The sequence below is a fragment of the Calidris pugnax genome, unplaced genomic scaffold, assembly GCF_001431845.1.
Source record: "Calidris pugnax isolate Ruff unplaced genomic scaffold, ASM143184v1 scaffold196, whole genome shotgun sequence".
NCBI lineage: Eukaryota > Metazoa > Chordata > Aves > Charadriiformes > Scolopacidae > Calidris > Calidris pugnax.
The window spans coordinates 4,356,262-4,379,286 of NW_015091042.1; the positions used below are offsets into that span (position 1 = coordinate 4,356,262).

Here is a 23,025-nt window from a genome sequence, read left to right on the forward strand (position 1 = left end):
CTCCTGTGACCTGCTGGCCACGCTTCTCTTGGTGCAGCCCAGGATGTGGTTGGCTTTCTGGGCTGCCAGTGCACACTGCCGGCTCATGTTGAGCTTCTCGTTCACCAACACCCCCAAGTCCTTCTCCTCAGGGCTGCTCTCCAGCCATTCTCCACCCAACCTGTATTTGTGCCTGGGATTGCCACGTCCCAGGTGCAGGACCCTGCACTTGGCCTGGTTGAACTTCATGCCATTTGCACAAGCCCACCTCTCCAGCCTGTCCAGATCCCTCTGGATGGCACCCCTTCCCTCCAGCATGTTGACTATGCCACTGAGAACCAGAATTTCCCTGCAAGAGCAGCCCAGAGGTGGGCTGAGGGCCATGGCACAACTGTGGCCCAGTGTTGCTGAGCCTTGGCACAGTCCGGTCACAGTGCTCAGCCCATGACACGGGAGCTGCTACCAAGAACAAGAATTTCCCCACAAGAGCAGCCCAGAGGTGGGCTGAGGGCCACAGCACAACTGCAGCCCAGCATTGCTGAGCCGCGGCCCAGTCCGGTCACAGTGCTCAGCCCACGACACGGGAGCACCCAGGGCCAGTTTTGCACCCAAATGCGATGGTGGTGCAGGAGTTGCTCACTGCCTAGTAATGTTTTGTTGGCGTGCACCCACCCGTGCCAAGCAATGGCCCTGGCTGAGTGGTGATACAATATTGGCAGTGGAGTCGTCAACCGAGCGATTGCATCACAGCAAAACCGCGTCCTTTGAATGTCACGGTGCAAGGGCATCAGGGATTGGTAGGATGTTTGTTAGTCACCAAGAGATAAGCACATGCAGAATAAGGAAGAGAGAAGTCTGTCCTCAGGATATTAACACAATATTACATTTTAAGCCCTGTACCAAGACGGGGAACATGGATTTTATTTTTTCTGTAACTCCCAAGAGATGAAGGTGGCTTGGGAGAGCCAGGAGGTCTTGCCTGCCATGGTTCCTAAGAAAAGATGGTGAACGACCTGGTGGCAAAGCTGGTCTCTGGGCCATTGGGGAGCCTAAGGATGCAGTGCCCCGCAGAGAACTGTTTGGATCCCATCTGTATAGCTAATCCTGGCTATTCTGGTCCCAGGGTCTAATATTAGGAGTGGCTGTAGGGGCTGTCGGGGAGCAGCAAGCTGCAGAGGGAGCATGTTACATCCACGGTCTGCCTGTGGTTTTCAGGGCAGAGGATAGAGCCACTGTGTCGTGACACCAGCTGTGCGGAGAAAACACGGCTGGAGAGCACACCACTTGCAAGCTGGTTTTGTTCCATCTCTGAGGGTCAGGTGCTATCACCTGATCTTGTACAAGTTTGTGCCTGAGTCATGTGCTTGCCTGAAACTCGTAACTGATGAATCCTGAGTGCTGGGTGACTCTAGGATTTGCATTTGGAATGGGAAACGGAAATAACATTTTTACTGAAATGCTTCCAGCTTTAAGAGTGTCAGACAAAGCTCTGGAGAGACAGGAGGTGCGCTATTTTCAGCCACGCTCCGGTGAGAGATCCATGGTGTATGGGGGGGGGGGCACAGAGGGTGAGATTGACATGACACGTGTGTAGGACAACTCTGGCCCCTTACCAAGGGCAGAATCAAATGTCTAATCATAGGCAGAGCAGCAGCTGAGAGTCCAGAAGAGCAGGGAAGGCTGCGCTTGACACTCTCAACTCTCTTGTGTGTGTGTGTGTGAACTTGAAGGAGAAAGTGACCAGGAGGCCTTTTGGGGTACCGGGGAATCGTGGTGTGAATTGTGAAGATGGGAGTAGAATATACCACCTGTTAAGAACTGGAGCCTGTTTTGAAGTTGGGAAGACAAAACATCCGAAGTGCAGAAATCATGGGAGCTGAAGAAGAAATGCTCATCACTCTGTCTGGAGGTGCCCCCTGGGGCTTCCGGCTGCAAGGGGGTTCAGAGCAGAAAAGACCCCTTCAAGTGTCAAAGGTAGGACCTCGAGATGTGAACTGTGAGGGCAGAGTTGTTCCACTTAACTCGGATATCTCTGCTGAGTCGGGCATCTTTCACCACCGTTAAGGAATGCAGGAACTCCTTATTGTGGCAGCAGATCTTAAAAGGAGAACTGGGGTGGAATGGTCAAACAGGGTGTGGGGTGGGACACAGGTCCTGAATTTGATGCTATTGAGGTAGAGACGAGTATCAGGTGAAGACTGGCTCCAGAGCAGGTCTGTACAGCTCAGAAACTTCATAAACTGTACAACTCTCCTCAGTTGTAGGGGGAATCCCATGTGTCTTCAGAGATAAAACCAAAGCGACAGTGCAGGTAAAAGGGCTCAAACAGGGAAGCTTGTGTAAGACATCCAACTAAAAAAAAATAATTGAAATTAAAGCAGCAAAAGCCATATTTGTAATTCAATTCAACTGTCACTAACACTTCATTACTGTATTCCAGCTTTCAAAATAGAGACGCATTTCTTAGGGTCTCTTCTGTTGGTGAAACTTTCTCAATACTGTCTGAAATGTATGTTTTTGATGCTCTATGCAGCAAATGTTGGTTCTATTTCGAGAATTGAGGGAAAGCAGTTGTTTGGATGGGAGATAAAATAATAAAAAAGGAATAAATATGAACCTTGAGTTGCAATGCTTTTGACAAACAGCTGTTACTCTCCTCTTTTCATAAAGATTACTGCATAGCTTAAAAATAAGGAAAAAAAAGCCCACAAGAGCAGCCCAGAGGTGGGCTGAGGGCCACAGCACAACTGCAGCCCAGCATTGCTGAGCCGCGGCCCAGTCCGGTCACAGTGCTCAGCCCACGACACGGGAGCACCCAGGGCCAGTTTTGCACCCAAATGCGATGGTGGTGCAGGAGTTGCTCACTGCCTAGTAATGTTTTGTTGGCGTGCACCCACCCGTGCCAAGCAATGGCCCTGGCTGAGTGGTGATACAATATTGGCAGTGGAGTCGTCAACCGAGCGATTGCATCACAGCAAAACCGCGTCCTTTGAATGTCACGGTGCAAGGGCATCAGGGATTGGTAGGATGTTTGTTAGTCACCAAGAGATAAGCACATGCAGAATAAGGAAGAGAGAAGTCTGTCCTCAGGATATTAACACAATATTACATTTTAAGCCCTGTACCAAGACGGGGAACATGGATTTTATTTTTTCTGTAACTCCCAAGAGATGAAGGTGGCTTGGGAGAGCCAGGAGGTCTTGCCTGCCATGGTTCCTAAGAAAAGATGGTGAACGACCTGGTGGCAAAGCTGGTCTCTGGGCCATTGGGGAGCCTAAGGATGCAGTGCCCCGCAGAGAACTGTTTGGATCCCATCTGTATAGCTAATCCTGGCTATTCTGGTCCCAGGGTCTAATATTAGGAGTGGCTGTAGGGGCTGTCGGGGAGCAGCAAGCTGCAGAGGGAGCATGTTACATCCACGGTCTGCCTGTGGTTTTCAGGGCAGAGGATAGAGCCACTGTGTCGTGACACCAGCTGTGCGGAGAAAACACGGCTGGAGAGCACACCACTTGCAAGCTGGTTTTGTTCCATCTCTGAGGGTCAGGTGCTATCACCTGATCTTGTACAAGTTTGTGCCTGAGTCATGTGCTTGCCTGAAACTCGTAACTGATGAATCCTGAGTGCTGGGTGACTCTAGGATTTGCATTTGGAATGGGAAACGGAAATAAAATTTTTACTGAAATGCTTCCAGCTTTAAGAGTGTCAGACAAAGCTCTGGAGAGACAGGAGGTGCGCTATTTTCAGCCACGCTCCGGTGAGAGATCCATGGTGTATGGGGGGGGGGGCACAGAGGGTGAGATTGACATGACACGTGTGTAGGACAACTCTGGCCCCTTACCAAGGGCAGAATCAAATGTCTAATCATAGGCAGAGCAGCAGCTGAGAGTCCAGAAGAGCAGGGAAGGCTGCGCTTGACACTCTCAACTCTCTTGTGTGTGTGTGTGTGAACTTGAAGGAGAAAGTGACCAGGAGGCCTTTTGGGGTACCGGGGAATCGTGGTGTGAATTGTGAAGATGGGAGTAGAATATACCACCTGTTAAGAACTGGAGCCTGTTTTGAAGTTGGGAAGACAAAACATCCGAAGTGCAGAAATCATGGGAGCTGAAGAAGAAATGCTCATCACTCTGTCTGGAGGTGCCCCCTGGGGCTTCCGGCTGCAAGGGGGTTCAGAGCAGAAAAGACCCCTTCAAGTGTCAAAGGTAGGACCTCGAGATGTGAACTGTGAGGGCAGAGTTGTTCCACTTAACTCGGATATCTCTGCTGAGTCGGGCATCTTTCACCACCGTTAAGGAATGCAGGAACTCCTTATTGTGGCAGCAGATCTTAAAAGGAGAACTGGGGTGGAATGGTCAAACAGGGTGTGGGGTGGGACACAGGTCCTGAATTTGATGCTATTGAGGTAGAGACGAGTATCAGGTGAAGACTGGCTCCAGAGCAGGTCTGTACAGCTCAGAAACTTCATAAACTGTACAACTCTCCTCAGTTGTAGGGGGAATCCCATGTGTCTTCAGAGATAAAACCAAAGCGACAGTGCAGGTAAAAGGGCTCAAACAGGGAAGCTTGTGTAAGACATCCAACTAAAAAAAAATAATTGAAATTAAAGCAGCAAAAGCCATATTTGTAATTCAATTCAACTGTCACTAACACTTCATTACTGTATTCCAGCTTTCAAAATAGAGATCTCTTAGGGTCTCTTCTGTTGGTGAAACTTTCTCAATACTGTCTGAAATGTATGTTTTTGATGCTCTATGCAGCAAATGTTGGTTCTATTTCGAGAATTGAGGGAAAGCAGTTGTTTGGATGGGAGATAAAATAATAAAAAAGGAATAAATATGAACCTTGAGTTGCAATGCTTTTGACAAACAGCTGTTACTCTCCTCTTTTCATAAAGATTACTGCATAGCTTAAAAATAAGGAAAAAAAAGACGCATTTCTTAGGGTCTCTTCTGTTGGTGAAACTTTCTCAATACTGTCTGAAATGTATGTTTTTGATGCTCTATGCAGCAAATGTTGGTTCTATTTCGAGAATTGAGGGAAAGCAGTTGTTTGGATGGGAGATAAAATAATAAAAAAGGAATAAATATGAACCTTGAGTTGCAATGCTTTTGACAAACAGCTGTTACTCTCCTCTTTTCATAAAGATTACTGCATAGCTTAAAAATAAGGAAAAAAAAGTCCTCTGTTTATTAAGCCCATAACAGCTGCATTAGGCTTGACACAAGGATATGTTGGGATGTTTCAGTGGAGCAGGAATCAAAAATGCTCTGCCCGGCTCCTTCTGTTTCCTTAAGTAGACTGTGCCCCCTGACAGAGAATTTTAAAACGAAGGGTTCTGTGTCATGTGGCTCACCCCAGGTCGAGGAGTGTTTCTCTGAAACTTCTGCCAAATGGTTTGGAATCACGTAGCTTGGCCCTAAAGTGAATGTTTCTTACGTAGAGAAAGATGATTTTTTTTCTCCAGGAAAACAACTTCTGCACGTACTCATAGAGCTTCAGGTGCTGAAGGGAAAGAATCTATATCCTTGAAACGGGTTATCTGGCATCAGTGGTTGATAGGAAAATGGGATTTTCAGTGGCCACAGAAGCTCTGTAGGGTCTAGGATTATTTTGACTTCTGTTTTTCCCCCAGTAGACAAGAAACTGGAACTAAAGAGAGAGGAGTTACTGAGTGTCTTATAAAGATTACTCAGGATTGAACAGCGGCAAGAACTAGTCATTACCCAGGCTAAGTTGCACCTTAAGGTGAATGGAATGCTCAAGGGTTAGTAGCGCTTCCAGAAAGATATTCACTAGAAGTAGCTCTCACCCAGAATTGGGTGAGATATACTGTAAGCCTAACGATATATATATAAATATATATTTAACAATACTTGGATATTGCATTAAAAAGTAATTATGGAAAATGCAATTGATACAAATCCATTTGGGGCTCAAAGTATACATCATTCTTCAAGCAGAACTTTGATTTTATAATTATCATTTTGGGCTATTTATTGTCCAGAATTTAATGGCATCCAGGTAACCATGCCTACTCACTGTCTTAAAGGCAACACTGTTTAAAGAGTCTCCAAAGAAGGGATATCTGAATCTTTACTGGGAACCCAGTAAGACCATATCTGAATGTAAACTGCTTAGAAGAAAATAAACCCCCAGGAGACATGGAGTAACCTAATTGTCCTCCTCTTACCGTGCAGAGAGTAGAAGTTTGAATCTCAGTTTTCAGCTCTTTCAGTTGGAAGATCAACTCTTCATTATTTTGCAGTTAGGATTCTGCAGTTGACACCAGCAGGATGAAGTCTGGGCCAAAATGCTGCCTGCAAAGCATCTTCCAGAACTCTTACATTAGTGCTGTCTGTTTGGATATTTTAGGAGTGAAAGATGGGAAGGGTCCCATCAGTAAAGAAGCCTGACCAGGGATTGTGTCCATATGATATAGCAGAGAAACAGGCACTATTGTGTGTTTCTTTAAGATATAACATAGAGAAACAGGCACTATTGTGTGTTTCTTTATTGGTTTGTTAGAGCTGGGACTCATGTGGACAAGCAATTTGGGTGGATGGGGACTTTCATCCACGTGGAACTCACGTGGATGAGATCGGTGCCATTGGGCAGTGCTGGAAGTGTGGTTGGAGGGTGGTGTCACTGAGATTGAGCCTGCCCAGCAGAGCTAAGGTCAAACACCACCATGGTGTTCATTAGTACGGTGAAGAACGTGTTGTGCGTGTATGGAAAAACAGATTAGATAAATGAGAGGGTCTATTAGTAAGCTGATTGGCGATTCCAGGCACAAATATTCAATAGGTGCCAGGAGATAACTGACTGGATACAGTTGGTGTCTCAGATGATTCCAGTGCTGTCATTTTAGGCAATTTCAACTTCTAGACTAAAAAAGTCATAGTAGTAGTAACACTGAGGAAAGATGCCCACTCTTGGATGCTGAGTCAAATTGCTTCTATATACCTTTCTGGATGAAAAAGAGCAAGAAAAAGCTTGGGCCCAGTAAGTAGAAATTAATAAAGTATAACAAATAAGTTATATATAAATGATATACATTATAGTGATGTACAGATGCTGGAATTGCTAGACCAGACTAGGTTCATGGTCACTCCGTGTTCTGCTGTTTCCTTTGTCTTTCCTGAAAGTGTTTCAGAGGAAGCTGTGAACTTCACCAATGCATCTACTTTTCTAGTAACACAATGCGGAGGGAAATTCTTTCACCCCAGCTGGTGATCAGCATGCCCAATGAAGTGCATAAGAATTGACAGTCCTGGTGGTTTACCCTACAATTAAACAGATAATTATTTGTGAACAGCTAGTGCTTTACTTGTCTGACTAAATCTTCTATGGTTTCCTAATGAAGATTTGGTAACATCAAGCAGCCAGGCATTCTGAAGACTAAATGTTGCACCAAGTGGGATTTCCTGTCTGAGTTGCTCACGTTGTATTACAAAGCCCTGCATAATTCATCATCCCACTTGATCAATTTAGGCAGTCACAGCCCTTCTTGCCTTTCTTCTTTCTAAAGTTTACATCACCATCATCCTTTTATTGTTTCTGTATATGGAGATTGTGATAAAATCAATGACTAATTGCTGTTCTTGGTATCTTTTTTTTTGTTTTCCTGAAAATTCTTTGGATCTGCTGTATGCTTTTTTTTTTTTTTTGAGACAAGATGGTATTTAATGAGATTAGAATGTTTTCAGCATTATTCTCTATACTCTTCAAATACATTGGTGGGCCTCTACTAGGTTGTTCTGTCAGAAGCTGTTCACAATGATGGTTTAAATAATTGGTTTTTTTTAAGTTGCAGCTAACTCGGAATGTACATTGAGCATGTGCATTTTAAACCCTCCAAGTATTGAACTGGCCACAACTAAATGAAGTGTTGGAAGTGGGGTGTGAACCCATTTTTCTACATGGGTATGTGTAGCTGTTGTTTAAACCATTTGACCAAGCCAGGGATCAGTTTCACACCTCTGTCCAGCCAACACAAAAGGGTAGAAAAGCAGCTGGATCTTCACATGCTGGATCCAGCTGCCACCAAGCTTCTGTGCCATCCAACTCAGTGTGGGTTATGGGTTCAGGGACACACCTAGAGCAAAATGCTGGAATTATATACCTTGTGGACAGCCTCTTGGGTCATACATTACTGGCCTTGTATGGAACCAAATGGGCTTTGCCAGCCTCAGGACCAAGGAAACACACATCGCTTCTTCCAGCAGTGCCCAGTGGACATTGAGGAAAAAGCTCAAATTTAAATAACATAAGCAAGACTGAAATGCTGGTATTAACGCCAACTGACTATATGGTTCCAGATGTGTAACTGCAAATGTCTCTTCCTTTTGTCTTAAACTGACCTACAAGAGCTAATGCCAACTGACTATATGGTTCCAGACATGTAACTGCAAATGTCTGTTCCTTTTGTCTTAAACTGACCTACAAGAGCACATACCGACTATTTTTTGCCACCCAAATAACCATTTGCAGTGTCTGGCTGCTAAAAATGTCTGGTGTATATGAAGGATACTATACTGATGTGTATGTGAAAGAAGTACCGTAAAAATTCAGTCTCATAGAAAAAGATACTGTAAATGTGGAGAGTGAGACAAAAGAAGAAGCAAAGGAAAATTTATTAGTGTCTGGGGAACCCTCAGTGAGAAAGAATAGATGATTTTTAAATTAGGGTTGAATTAAAATATCAACTCAGTAATGAATAAGCTGAAAGAACAGCAGACATTGATATGCTCAGCAGGCAGATACACAGCAGGATCAAACATCAACAGAGGACATGAATAATTCTGCAGAAATTAGGAAGGACTGGAATATGGAGAACTAGAGAAAAAAGAAAGGGGAAAATAAAGAGTAAGGAACCCAAGAAGAAAAGGAAAATCTCCATTTTGTTCTTAGTTACAGCAATATCCTTTTATGTGAAATCAATTGAACTACGGTGCATTCATATTTGGGTTATTGCTATTACTAATGAATCTTTTAACTCTTACAGAAGCAGATAAAGTATAGTGGGATTTTACACTACCCTTTACCAAAATAAAGCTGACTGGTATAGCTCAGTAGCTGTGGTGCATATGGCAACACAACACAACTAATCTTTGGCCAGAAACAGCTATCAGGAAAGAAAGGAAGCATAAAAGCAAGAAACAGAAAGGATCCATAGATGGCAAGAGTTTTATTTTAGAAAGGCTGAGGGAAAAATACACAGTCCTGACATATACAAAAATCCTTGCAAGGAGAAGCTCTAAGTTGTGAGAAGGTTCTCTCATGCTGAAAAGAAAGTACTGGTGAACAATACCAACAGGTTCCTGGAGGATTTCTTTGCAGCGTGTGTGCGTCCAATGCACTTGAAGCTAAACAAAATGTAAAATAGGTAGTGTGAGAAAAGTCATAGGATAGGACATAAGCATTCAGCCCATAATCAATAAGTGTGTGTGTGTCCAATGCACTTGAAGTTAAACAAAATGTAAAATAGCTAGTCTGAGAAAAGTCATAAGATAGGACATAAGCATTCAGCCCATAATCAACCAAAGTAGAAACATAACATGGAACTATATTAGGGAAATAATTTTAAGAAGATGAAGAGGGCAGCTTTTAGGTGGTGCAAGTGCACACAAAGCTGCCTCTAGGGATCCTGCTACGAAACAAGATTTATTCCTTGAAAGGGAAACCCAGTTACTCACTACACAAGCAAGGAAGGCACTTGGAGCTCCGATATAGTCTGGTGCATGAGTAATACTGAAGAAAGAAGGGGAAACTGGAGGCTTTGCATCTGGTAGTGATGATAGAGGAGAAAGACTTGGGAGTATTAGTGCATCATGAGAGGATAATGAGCCAGCAAAATGATGCATCTGAAAAAAAGATAAACATAAGCAAATGAGCCTCAGGTAGCCATGTAGCCATATCTAACTGAGATAGGAAGGCACTGATTTCACTGTCTAATGCACAAGTGGGAATTCACTGGAAATACCACACCTATAGAGCCAGCCACTTTGAAGAAAAATGAACTTAAAGCAGAACAGCTATAGAAAAGGAGAGGAGAGAAGGCTTCTTTCAGCTAGCAAAAGGTTGAAAGATATGATTGCTGTCTACAAATAGATGTTGGGCAAATACCAGCAGCACTGTTCAAATATAGGACGGCACTGTCACCAATCAAATGTGCACAAAACGTCTAACCAGGGAGGTTCAGCAACAACTTCCCAATCTAGAAAAAGAACTGGAATCCTTTTGCAATCGGTTTATGAACTGGAGTAAACAATACAGCATCTGAAACCGCAGGGGATTGGCCCTGGTCACACAGGAGGCTCTTTCAGTTCCCTGTTCTGTACAAATCCTCTGCAGCAATGGAGTGAATTGTTAGGGGGAGCAGTGACACGGGACTGTGTAGCTTTTAAAACAGAGAATTGTTTTGTTGTTTAAGAGCAGTTCATCACAACCTCCTTTTTACCTCTTTCTCACATATCTCCACTTTCTTCTGTATGTTTCTCTGTGGACAGTTCACAGTTCCTGCTGTCCCCTCTGCCCCTGTATGCTGTGCTGCTGGTCCCTGTCACCCATGGCCGGGCTGCTCTGTCCTGTTCACCTTTCCTCATGTGACATTAGTCCTGCTGGAGGCTGCCAGCTCTAACCCAAATAGGTCTGGTGGCTTCCAGATTTACAAACACCTTCTCTTCCTCCCCTCCTTGCAGTGAAAGCTGGGCAGGCTCTTCTTTATCTGTTTTCACAAACGTTTACCGTCACACCTAAAAAAGCACTGCTGGCAGCCTGGTCTGCAGCAGTCACTGATGCTGGTTTTGGAGGGGTGAGATGTGGAAGGAGAGCTTCAGGCAGCTTCGGGAGAGCTCCTGGACATGTTTTATGGCCCGTCAGCACTTAGGCAGGTGCCACCCTTGGCTGCCAGCGAGGGAGCGCAGGATGTGGCGCCGGTGGAACTTTCCAAGGAGCAGCTGGGCCTGGCATTCACCGCGTGCCAGGAGAATGTGGGGGGCTCCAGGGCTGCTGACTGGCCGAGAAGCTGGAAGCTCTGACAGCGCTGGGACAGCAGTGAGAAAGGTGCAGAGCTTGGAAGGGAAGCTCTGCCCTTCCTTCCCAGCAGAGATGGGGGGGGAACAGGACCTCTGGGATAATGATAAGCAGGTGGCCTAAACAGAAAACCCTATTATCACAGTCACAAATCCCCATTGCTGATTGTATCAGCTAATGATCAGGTTCACAATTCCTTGTGCCTCACCCCTGCAAGGGAAGTGGCCTTGCACGGGAACTCCCTCCTGAGCAGACTGCGTGGATGGACTGGATCAGTGGTTATGCCCTTCCCTCTGACTATTAGAATCTTGGTTTATACTCCATGTTTACTCTCAGATAATATTTAACCATTTGTTAAATTATTCCTTTCTCACTGCCCAAGCCACTTCATTCTGTGTTTATTCTTTTTCTCACTTCTTCCCTCCAAAGGACAGGAGGCAATCATGCTGTTGACAAAGTGGGATGTTGGCTTCTGGTCTTTCACACAGTACTGTTCTGAATAGTTTCTCCTCTTCCGTGTGGCCACAGCTGCACTATCCCATGCTTTTGGCTTCCACAAGTTGTCTTAGATTTCTGTTTGAAGGGCGTTACTAGAAAAGCTTTCCCTCTCCTCCTGGCAGAGTCTGGAAGTTTTGTCTTTATGTACTATTTGCCCATTAGCAGGCAGGAGTCCTGGATTGTCTTAGATTTCTGTTTGAAGGGCACTAATAGAAAAGCTTTCCCTCTCCTCCTGGCAGAGGTTGTCTTAGATTTCTGTTTGAAGGGCGTTACTAGAAAAGCTTTCCCTCTCCTCCTGGCAGAGTCTGGAAGTTTTGTCTTTATGTACTATTTGCCCATTAGCAGGCAGGAGTCCTGGAAGAATCTCTTGACAGATGACTATCAGCAGTTGTGGTGAAACCATACAAGCTACATCTATACCTGGTGCATTAAATGTACCTGGGGCCACTCTCTGGCCCTGATGCCAGCTGCTACAGAGTGGAGCGAAGCCCAGCAATTAACCTCTTCCATTCTCCCAAACGAGATGGCTGCGTACAAGCTGCCCACGGGTGGTGGCTCTGGGAATGGTCTATTCTGGCTCCCAAACTGTGCCTGGGAAATGTTCTGGAGAGCATTAGCTGCTCTGAGCCAAAGGTGTGCTAAGCATCATTTCAGCAGTTTAATGCTACAGGCAATTGCAGTCCAAAGCCTAGGTCACTCACCAGCATTACTCAACCTGCTACTTGCGACTTGCTAGAAATACATCCGTGTAGGCTGAGCCTATTTTTTCCTGTAGGAAAGGCCTATCCTATAGGATAGACACCTTCTTGATGCCTACCAAGATGGTGCAAGGCACAGGAAGGTCTCTGTACCAAAGTTCCCGTGCAGTCCTTCAGGTGAATGGGGTCTGTGTCTAATCCATACCTGTGGCTGATCCTGTCCTTGCTGCTGCAGAACAATGGTGCTTCTGCTCCTCAGAGCATTGCTGAGAAGCTCTCTTGGGGTTAGGGAGTGCTGTGTTTTGGTGCAGTAACCCACCCTTGCAAATATGGTGAATGCTGTATACAATAACTTTTTTCAAACATAAAGGGTTTTTTTTGGTCTTGGATCATATCCTCATTCTACCAAAATAGTAGTAAGTCTGTCATCTTCTAATTTTCTCTCTCTCAGCATAAATACTGTGGAGGCATATTATACTGAAGGCTGCTGCTGCTCAACAGTTGGTAGCAGCTGAAGAGAGCCCTCTGTTCTGAGCAAGGGTTTTATTCAGAGCTTGCATGTCCCCCCTGCCCTTCAGAGCACAGTACCAGCGCGCGGTGCTAAGGCTGAGAACACCTTGTTCTGGAGGACTGAAGCCATGTCTCCGGGTGTCTCTGCCCGGTGTTCAAGGCTCTCTCACTCCTTCTGTCCCAGTTCAGTGCCTGTCCCTGTAAAGAGGCGTTTTGGTGGCTAGATTTGCTTATGAGCTCAGATTTTGATCCTAAAATCTTTTATGTCAAAAGGAGCAAGACTGAGCCTTTAGAAAAGGACCTACATGGGACATATATAAGTATGTTTCTTCTGAACACTCAGTTCCTTCTGTCCCAACAGCTCAATGTGGGCACTGGGACTCTTGCTTTTTGGCAAATGTATCTGTTCCTTCTGAATCCTTGCTTCATATAAAAAAACCCTTGATATCCTACTGTTTACTCTGTTGAGTAAAATGCTTATCAGTTGCTTAGAGTATCTATTCTAGTGCATGTGGCATTATTCCTTGTTATTGGTTTTGCTTCACTCGCTTTTCATCGCTCCCATCAAGTAACAAAAGGCCATGGAGATAAAGCCTCTTTTTATCTACCTGCAGCCAACTCTGGCTAGAGATTTGCTCCTAGCAACCCGCTCTGTGATAAACTTTTTGCTTAGGCAAAGAAGGTGGATTGTTTGGGGTTGTTTTTCTCCTTCCCCAGCTCGTATTATCATGGCAAAATGCTCTTTTTAAGGTGCTTGGTTTCAACAGAGAGTGAAAACTAACTAGAGTGAAAACTAATTAGAGTAAATGTTCTCCTGTAAAATAGCTTCTGATAAAAATATGGCATTTGCCATGAAAAGATGATGTTACTCACATACTTAATAGACAAGGCATAGGAAAAGTATCTTACTGGATTTCTGTGTTCAGGTGGGCAGCTGAAACAAAGAAAATTTAAGAGGCAGAGCAAAAGACTGTTGAAAGACATCCTGATTTCCAGGCTCCTGTCATTTATGGCTCACAGTCTGAGATTTTTCTCCAAGGTCACACAAAAAATCATCCAGGTCTCCAGTGCTTTAGCCACAGGAGTATCCTTCCTTGTACAAGTAAAGATTAGGCCCTGGCCTTGGAGGAAAAACAGTTCCAGTTTCTGGGTTCCAGTAATAAAAATGATATCAACATGGATGTTCAGAAAGAAGAGATGGAGGGTGTTTGTTTCTGCTCTTGCATCTAACAACTACTGCGTTTGTGGTTCGGCTCAGCAGGAAGTTCTGGGAGGAGGAGACCCAAACGATGGTTGGCTCCTGCCTGAGTTCATTCCCTTTTGATAAAGCTTTATTTTCCTTTCTGCTGCAACAAGACAGTTCTTACCTCTCTGTGGGAACCCTGTGACAGGACTATGTTTCATGTAAGGCTGGGAATGAAATGTAAAGACTGCCAGGCTGCCATGGACTACTGGACCCCATGGCATCATAGCTGCTGAGGGAAGGGGGGCGGCTGTGTGGTGAGAGATGCAATCAGAGAGCAGAAGGGGTGTTGGATGGGAAGATAAATTGTATTCAATATACAACTCTGACTTGGCCTGGGTTTGCTGCTTTCCTGCTGGAAAGATTTTAGGGGATTAAGGGAAGACTGATAATGTAATTTGTCTTCCTACCTTATAGACTGAGCTGTCTCGGTGAGAGGAGGTGGGAGGTGCCTTGGGCAGGCAAGGGGGAAGGAAGATGGCATGAATGGGAGATGCCTGCGGCAGGCAAGGGGGAAGGAAGATGGCATGAACCTATTGCACTTATTCCTAAAAGTCACTACAAACCACTTCTGATTACCCACAGCATGTTTTCTTTCTTACGAAGAAGCGATGCTGGCCAGCAGGGAGGGTGGTTGCAAAGTTTCAAGACGGGTTCCCTGGGCTGTACTCAGGCAAGACGTGAAGCCACCGAGTTACTATCAGGATTGCTCTATTCTTAGCATCCCAGTATGTGTTCACCCCCACATGCCATTATCTAAATATAGTCCCTACTGAAGGACAGATGCTGCCAAGTTGCATCTGACCCCCTCTTCTCTTGCATTCTGTTCCCAAAAGCCAGGCTGAATTCCCCCGAGACACGTCCAATAATCAGCATGTCCTTTTGTCTCCCCAGGGCTGCACAAGGGAACTTGTACTGTACCGTTAAAGCCTGACCCCAGCCCTGGCCTTCCTGGCATCTCCTAGCACTGGCTTTCCCTTCGACACCTTTTCTTCTTCCTTTTCTCCTCATTTGTTGCCTTCACCCTTTTCCTTTCCCCCCCACCTCAGCTGCTTCTGTCCTTTCCCTCCTGTCTAATTCAATGTAAGAGGGCAAAGTAATGAAAGAAAACACACACCTGTATGTGCATGTACCCCTGTGCTGCAGTCACCCAAACCTCTGACAAGAGCTCTTTTGCCACAACACAAGTCCTGCCGAGAGGGCAGTGAGATGGACAATCTTCTGAATAAATGTGTTTCATTACTTTATAGTTCCAGTTTTCCACACTGATTTGTATTCCCAGTAGCATAAATCAGTAAGGCCCTGAAACTGGGATTCTCTAAACCCAGCTGAAATCTAACCAGGACATTCCTCCCATGTGAGCCAAGGTGTGTCCATGGGGGCATGGAGTGGGAAAGAGGCAGTTAGTCAGAAGAGGCTCAGAGAATTTGTGGGGTTCCCCCCCAAAAAAGGAGCTCTCAATCCTCGCAGAGAGTGGTAGGAGGTCAGACAGTGCAATCCCCCAGGGCCAGGTCTGAGGTTACCCCTGACCACTTGTCAGAGTCTCACTCACAGAAGAAAGCCCTCCAGGGATCTGCTACAAGAAGCAGAGAGGACTTCTCTTTGAAATTCCCCTTTTCTTCTCCTTTCCCATCTCTTCAGAACAGCTGCTGGGCGACACCTTCCAAGCTGTCTGCAGCCTAAGCAGAAGCTCCCTGTTGGAGACACCTCACTGGGTGCCCAGGAGAGGGCATCTTTTGGACATGGGGAGCAAGTGGCTGAGCCCGAGGGCAGCCTGACCTTCAGGGTGGGCAGCGAGCCTGGCTTTTGGACTGGGCAGCCGCCCTGGTCTGGGGCCTCAAAGGCTCAGTACTGCCCTCCCTGTGAGCGAGATGCGCAGCTATGGGTTGTCATTAAAGGTCTCCACAGCACCGTGCTGGCATCACACAGAAACTGTCAGGTTTGTGCTGGTGTCTGTCCAGAGGCTCTCCTCACACTGCACCCTGCCGTCCTTGTTGTGGATTAAGTCCTGTATTTTCCACATGACTTGCTGTCTTCCTTCTCTCCCTCCACAGTCCTCTTCTGCCTTTAGCCCCTTTGCTTTCCTCCCTGGAAAATGCAGTGGGGTAGGGGTTTGTCGTTAAAATGAAGCTGTGAATAATTTGTTTCCCTCTGCCCCTGGGAAGTAAATTAATAAACCTGTGGAAGACTGGCAGCCAGGAACATTTACAGGCTATTTTCAGACGTTGTAGGTCTCTTCCTGCGCTGGAAGAGAACTGGTCTTGTTTTCCCAAAGAGGAATGGTGACAAGGAGTACACTCCTGGATTATAGAGCTAGTTTGCAAGCTTCTGCAAAACCACCGAGGTAAAGTTGCTTTACTATGTGGGCCTTCTGCCACCCTGGTAAAACCTGAGCACAGCCTGAATCAGAGCGAGCATCTTCACTAGCCACCAAAGAAACGCATTGCCTGCTCACGCTGCTCAGCCCACGGGGGACAGCTTGTGTCCCACCAGCCTACCCTGATCTAAAGACGCCTGAAGCAGCAGCAGGGTGTTGTGAGCACAGCCTGTCCCTCCCCTCCTGGGAATCCCAAACGCCTGCCTGCAAAGTCCTGCAGAACTGTGGGACCAGAGGATGGCAGGAATCTTACCGGCTCTGCTCTGGGTGGTCACCAGCCCACATCCAGTTGGTTTCAGTACTCATGGAGGAGTACGATGGGATGTGAGGAATGCGCTGAGCACCTGCTAACAGCCTTTAATCCCCACTCCCCTCGCTCTATAATTGGGAGAGGTCCTCACAAGTGTGTTCCCGTACAGTACTGAGCACCAAGCACTTGGCCTTGGAGCAGCAGTTGGCCTTTTGGGGAATACCAGAAGAAGACCCTCCTTCTAACCTCTCTTCAACTTCCTAACTCTCTGCATTAGCTGCTGTGTCGGTGGCACGGGGAAATGTCTCGGCTATCTCTTTCAGTTAACAGCTGTGCCTTAAGGGAGTATCAGGAAGCAGCATTTATACTGTAACAGCAGAAAAGTGGCTCTCCAGCAGTAGTTCATTACAGACCCACACGCTCCCATTCCAGGCTTATATTAACAAGGAGGGAGATAAAGGACTAAAATGACAGAGGCTGATGGATGTGGCAGCTGGGATGAGCCTGTCCCTATTTTAAGCATGCAGGCAAAATTTGGGGTCAAGCTGGAGAGGCTACAGAGTGATGTGTGCAGTGCACACACAAACAACCCGGAGCATGGCCCTCCTTTTTCCATCTTCTTCCCCAGCACCTCTCGGTCCTGCTGACAGCCTGACCTGGGAGTAGTGCTGCTCTTGCCTGCCCAACTTCAGTGTATTACTGCCTCGGGTTTGGTTTGCCCTGACCCAGTGTTTTTGCCTGTCAGCATTATTTTATGTGTAAAATGAGTGCATTATGGGCGCTAAACTGTCCTGCAAGACTATCCCATTGCTTGTCTGTATGGGAGAGGTCTGTGGTTTGGGGCTGAGTGGGCATTTGGTTTGCTTGCTTGCCCTAACAGCAAGGCTAGGCTGGGTTGGGGGTTCCAGTAAGAAATTTATCATCTGATGGATGATGGAACAAAAGGGAGAGGAAAGGCTTGCTGTAAGGCCAGATCTAGGAACTAGCTTGGAACTAGAGAGCCAGGCTCCATTCTCAGATACAGCAATACCCTCCTGCACAGGTCCTGCACAGGCTAAAGATTTACTCTAAGTTCACACTTGTGTAACGGGACACCATATGGCCTGATGCAGACGTCCAGAAATACATTGGCCAAAGCCATTAGAGCAGAAATGCTTGACAGCAGGAAGCACCTCAGAGCCACCATTATTTCCCCGAGGATGGTACCCACAGAGGCTCCATGTAAGTGTAAGGGAATATACCAAGGAAGCACAGTAGGAGCCTACAGAGGGACACACAACCATGTACAGGGATAGTCTGGAAAGAGTTCCTGTTCCTTCTCTGGAACACAGACTCCCTAAGCAATTTAGGAGATAAGAAACGAGAGGAGAAGAGCATGTAGGTGTTCTTCTGTCTTTCATCTGCACTAAAGGACTCAACTGGGCTCAGCAGAGTGGCTCTTGGAATTACCAGGAATACAGAGACTGAAAGGCACAGCCAGGGCTCACCCAAGAGGATTGGCCCTTCACCCTGGCAGCACAGAAGTCTTATTCTGTTCTGCCAGGCATGGAGCAATAGGAGGTCCAGCAGGAGAGAAGAAACTGAAATAAAGAGCTGCTGTTCTCGCCTTCATCCCTATCCTCTCTCTTCTGTTTTTCCAGATCCGAAAGAGAAGCAAAGCGTGCCGTGGGGGCCTGTGGGAAAATGATGTTCTGGTATCTATCAACGGGAAGTCCTGTGCTGGCCTCTCCCACGCTACTGCCATGCAGATCATCGACTCCTCCAACGGCACGCTCAACATCCGTGTCAAAAGGTAACCTGCTCCCAAGTGCTGGTGCTGTGAAGGTGCAGGCAGAAGGGCAGCTTCATCCAGAGCAGCAGCTATCCATGGTCAGCAGAAAGATAGCAGGCAGGAAGCCTTTGGTTTCTCCATACTGTACTAGGAGGACTTCCCCGTGGCTTACATGTGGCCATCCAAAAGTTTGCACTGTCTCTGTGCTGCTCTCCAGAACACCTGGCCCTGGGGCTGAGCCAGCCCCAGACCTCCTGGCCCCTTGGGCTGGAGGGAAATGTTTGCAGTGTGGGGGCTCTGCTGCAAAGAATGAACAATTTAGGCTCTGAACAAGCAGATGCCACAGAGGAGTTCATCTCAGCAATTAACAGAGACTCCAGGTCATTCTGGGTAAATGAGTGTTCTGTAGGAATTGATTTGACTACACATTGGATAATTGAACCAAGAGAAGATGATTACAGAGTACTTAACTACCACAGGCCATTATAGTCTGGCAGGGTGTGAAGTGACCTCCACAAAGATAAAAGGTTTGTAGCTGAGCCCCTTTTTACAGGAAGAAATATCTCCAGCAATCTCTAGTCCAGCAGAGTATTGGAGACCAGGCTCAAATTTAAGCACAAAAATGGTCCCAGTAACATCCCTGTTTCTACCTGTGCTGAGCTAACCCAGTGCCTCTGCATGCTGGGCAAATGAATCATATAAAGACAAAGACAGCAAAGCTGTGTGAGGTCCCAGCTAGTCCGCACTTCTGCCAAAACAGAAGTCACCACCAGGAAATAAGGCCTTGGTGCAGGGGAGAGGGAGATGTGATGTTCTGCAGCCCTGAAAAGACAGAGCACTGTGAGCAGTGGGGAGGGAGAGCCACACTGTGTGCTGTCATCTGTAAAGCAGGGGCAGAGGCGGGCAGTGCTCAGAGGAGGAAAGCCTGAACATGTAGGATCCTCCCCTTGGCTTCAGGGAAAGCGCCGGTGCCTTCTGATGTGCTCACCCTATACCCTAGCTGTGATTAAGTGGGATGAGTGAGCCCTGCACAAGGTGTCCAGAATAGCTCCTGGTCCCTTGCCAAGGCCTTATCTCACCCCATCGGAGCCTATCTGCAGCCAACAGGTGCCCGGGCAAATTCCAACGGGCCAAAATCAGCAGACTTTGAATTAGCAAAGTGACAAAGGCAGGCTTCATGCAGCCCTCCGGGAGCCAACACTGGATGGTTTCGAAATAGCGTAACCAGTTGGCTTCATCTTGGAGTGGTGGAGAACTCGTCAAGTATTGTTTTCTGATCACATCTCTATTCCCACTTCATAATTTATGTTCCCAGAGAAAACACCGACCAGTTCTGCTCAGAAAGGAAAGGTGGCTGGATGCCTCTGGAGCATGCAAGGTCACGTGTATTTCTGTCAGTGCAGGATGTGTGTGAATGGAGAAAGAGAGGGAGGGAGAGAGGTTGTGACCTGACAGTGCACAACAAGAGAAACTGGCTTACAAGCAGTAATGCTTTTCCGTTACCTGGTCGAGTATTTAAAGAAGAGGAAGGACTGCTCTCTTTCACTTGGGGAGCTTTGAGTTCGCTCTACAGTAAGAGGTTATAATTTTACTAAAAAAATAAAATGTCAGAGAAATTGGCCCACCCTTAACTTCCTCAAAGGTTTGCATTTGACACGAGTATAAATTATTCAGAGTTTAGAATTGGGATGCAAGTCCTGAATTCCCCAGCTTTACGGAGGTGATGCTGTCTGCCTGCCTCCCCACTATACACGCTCCTTCGTAACTCCAACAAGCCCTGGAGACTCTGGCAAGGGAAGGAAGAAGTTCCCAGCCCCATCTGTGTGGTCTGGAGTCAAGCTGCCACTGAAATCCAGACTCACTCCTGAGCAGAGGAAGGTCAGAGCTGGCTCTTTTCCCATCAGCATTGCCAGTTCTCCCTCCCTCTGGCAGTCAGCAATGAGGCTGACGGCTCCAGTCTGCCCTGCCCCTGCTCCAGTCATCCTTCTAGATGACCTACAGGCCAGAAGGGGCTATGTCTAAGCCAAAGGGGAATGCCACCATGGATTGGGCTGGTTGGCATGACTGCAGTATGGTTGTCAAAACCCAGGCACTGGTAGCCAGCTTGCCAAGCAGTCCCGCAGCGAGCAGGACACACATCAGGATGGACTCCCACCACAGGATAGCAAAGTCCTACCCTCAGAAAACACTTGGGCCTTTTTCTCCTATGTATTTGCCATTTACTCCCACATAGAGGTCAGGGCAAACAAACAGCACCAGCTTCTTTGTTTGTAGCCCACTCTGAACTAAAGGAGGTTGGGGGTGCCGGGATCCACAGATTGGCGGAGGTCCATGGTGCAGTCCCAGCTGCAGGAGGGCTGAAATCCAGTGCAATGGCTGAGGCACCACCGGTCCCCCCTGGCAAGCAGCAGGCTGGGAGGGTATCTTTCACTGTCATAGAATCACAGAATCATAGAATGGTTAGAGTTGGAAGGGACCTTAAAGATCATCCATTTCCAACCTCCCTGCCCTGGGCAGGGACACCTCCCACCAGACCAGGTTGCTCAAAGCCCTATCCAAGTGGCCTTGAACACTTCCCTGGGGAATGTTGGCTATGCAGGAATTCACCTCTCCAGGAGAAATGCCCAGGGAACTGATTAAGCTCCGTAGAATTTTATGCTCCCAGAGCATTCTGGTTTTCAAGTGTGTGAAGCAGAAAATCAGGATAAGAGCCTTGAGCTGATGTTAGAGATAAGTCTGCCCTTCGTGTCTGCACTTCAGGTGTTCCCTACCACCTGAAAGACACCTGAAACACTCAATCCTTACCCCTCTCTCACATCACATGTGGGGGCTTCCATCCAGCTCAACCCCACCAACCTGACCTTGCTCACCCCTTTTCCTTCTCCCCACAGGATAGTTGGTGGGGACCAGACTGGCCCACGACTCCAGCGCTCCCCTTCTCCAGGGCAGCGAGTGCTCTCCCCGCCGTCCCCGCTCAGCCCCCCAGCACAGCTACTCAGCTCTGAACCAGCAGGAGCCCCGGCCACCACCACCACACAGCCCTCACAGCCACGGAGGTCACAGAGGCACCTGGAGAGCCTCACCTCCCCGCCAGACAGTGAAGCCTACTATGGTGAGACAGACAGTGATGCCGACAACGTGGCCCAGGAGAAGCACCGCCGGGCTCGCAAGAAGAGCCCACGCTCCCCACCCGACAGCACCAACAGCAAGGCAGATGTGCCTCAGGATGAGGTGTCCCTGTCCGAACAGAGTGGCTACGAGAGCATGCCAGAGGCTACCACGCAGGGGGCAACAGAGGTGGCCAGCTCTGGTGGGGTGGCCAAGAGGGAGATCACCTGCCCACCCGGCAGCCGCACAGATACTCCATTCTCGGAGAGCGAGGGACAGTTGGGGCCACCATCAACAGAGGGACGGGAGCCTTCTCCAGAGGCCATGCTCCTGCCCCATGCCACCAAGTCTATCCGAGCAGAACGTCATCTCATCCCCATGGTGGGGCCAGTGGAGCACCCGGTTGATGAAGACCTAACCACCACGTATGCGGAGAAAGCCAAGCAGGCCAGTAAGTCCTCTGCACCCTCCACTCACCCATGCCCTCTTCCTACACTGGATCTCCTTCCAAAAGCCCCATTCCTACAAGCGTCAAGTGGGTTAGTTCCTCTAGATTGGGAAGAAGCAGAGTCAAGTCAGACCTCCAGGGACTGGAGGTTTTGGAACAAGATGTCCCAAGGAACAGATGAAAGAAAGGGTCTGGGTTCTGGGAGTCACTCTGAACCTAGAAATAAAGTGGGTTTTTAAAAAGTGACTTAGCTGGGGGACAAAATGGGAAACAGAGACGCAGAAAAGTTACGAGACTGAATCAGAAATAAATCACACAGATTCTAACTTCTGATTCTCTGCTGCAAACACTAGACATTTTTCCCCAGGTCAGATAATACTGCAAGGCAATTGTTAAGCTTCTCTTTTCTCTCTTTCTCGGGCTAAACATTCCTTTATCTGTTCTGCCTTAGGGATCCTATAGAGGTAACTTTCAAATCTAGGCTGCTTCCATCAGGCAGGGCACTGTCTTACTGCTCTGCCCTCCCTTGAGAGGACAGACTTGGTTGGGTGCCTTATGTCTGACCCTGCTACACAGTACAACTGCCCTGGTGCCTTGTACTATTTCTTTGTAGTCTTTAGCACTCCCTTTCCTTAGGATGGCAAAGAAAGTAGCAATTTCAGCCTCCCTGAGCATGAAGCTATTTTTTCCCCCCTTTGAATAATGTACAAGCATGAGGTGAATGTTGAGAAAGGCATGTTCAGCTGCTCCCTGCCACCTGATAGTCCTAGCAGTGGATGAGCAATTGCTTTACATCAAGACTTATTTCCATGGACAACGTCAGTATCGAAGTCTCCCAGGAAAGCCATGTATTTAATGCAGAGCATTTCTGATGGCAGAATAATATCCCGTGGCAGAAGGTGATGCAACTCTATTGCTAGCTGGAGGTAGGGTTCCCAGAAGCACTGCAGACTGAGATAATGTTTTATTCTCTTATTACCCGCCATCACTCACCCCCCTTCTGGTTTATGTTTGGCCTTGGGTGCCCTCTGCCATGGATGGCAACTCACACGGCCAGCTTGGCCTTTTCCTGGGTTAGGAATCTTGGCAGTAAACGTGAAGGCAAAACTCTG

General features: G+C 47.3%; 1 protein-coding gene across 2 annotated transcripts in view; it reads left to right on the plus strand.

Annotated features, from left to right (window-relative positions):
• Positions 1-1,621: 1,621 nt before the first annotated feature.
• SYNPO2L (synaptopodin 2-like) overlaps positions 1,622-23,025 on the plus strand; it is a 35,827-nt gene continuing 14,423 nt past the window's right edge. Inside the window, exons 1-3 of one of the 2 annotated variants that reach the window (XM_014956255.1) lie at positions 1,622-1,953; positions 18,227-18,378; positions 21,249-21,916. In XM_014956255.1, coding sequence (XP_014811741.1) covers positions 1,849-1,953; positions 18,227-18,378; positions 21,249-21,916 — 925 coding nt within the window. In that variant the 5' untranslated portion in view covers positions 1,622-1,848. Of the gene's footprint in view, positions 1,954-3,836; positions 4,179-18,226; positions 18,379-21,248; positions 21,917-23,025 lie in introns of those variants that run through there. The other variant, XM_014956254.1, reaches the window with a different exon arrangement.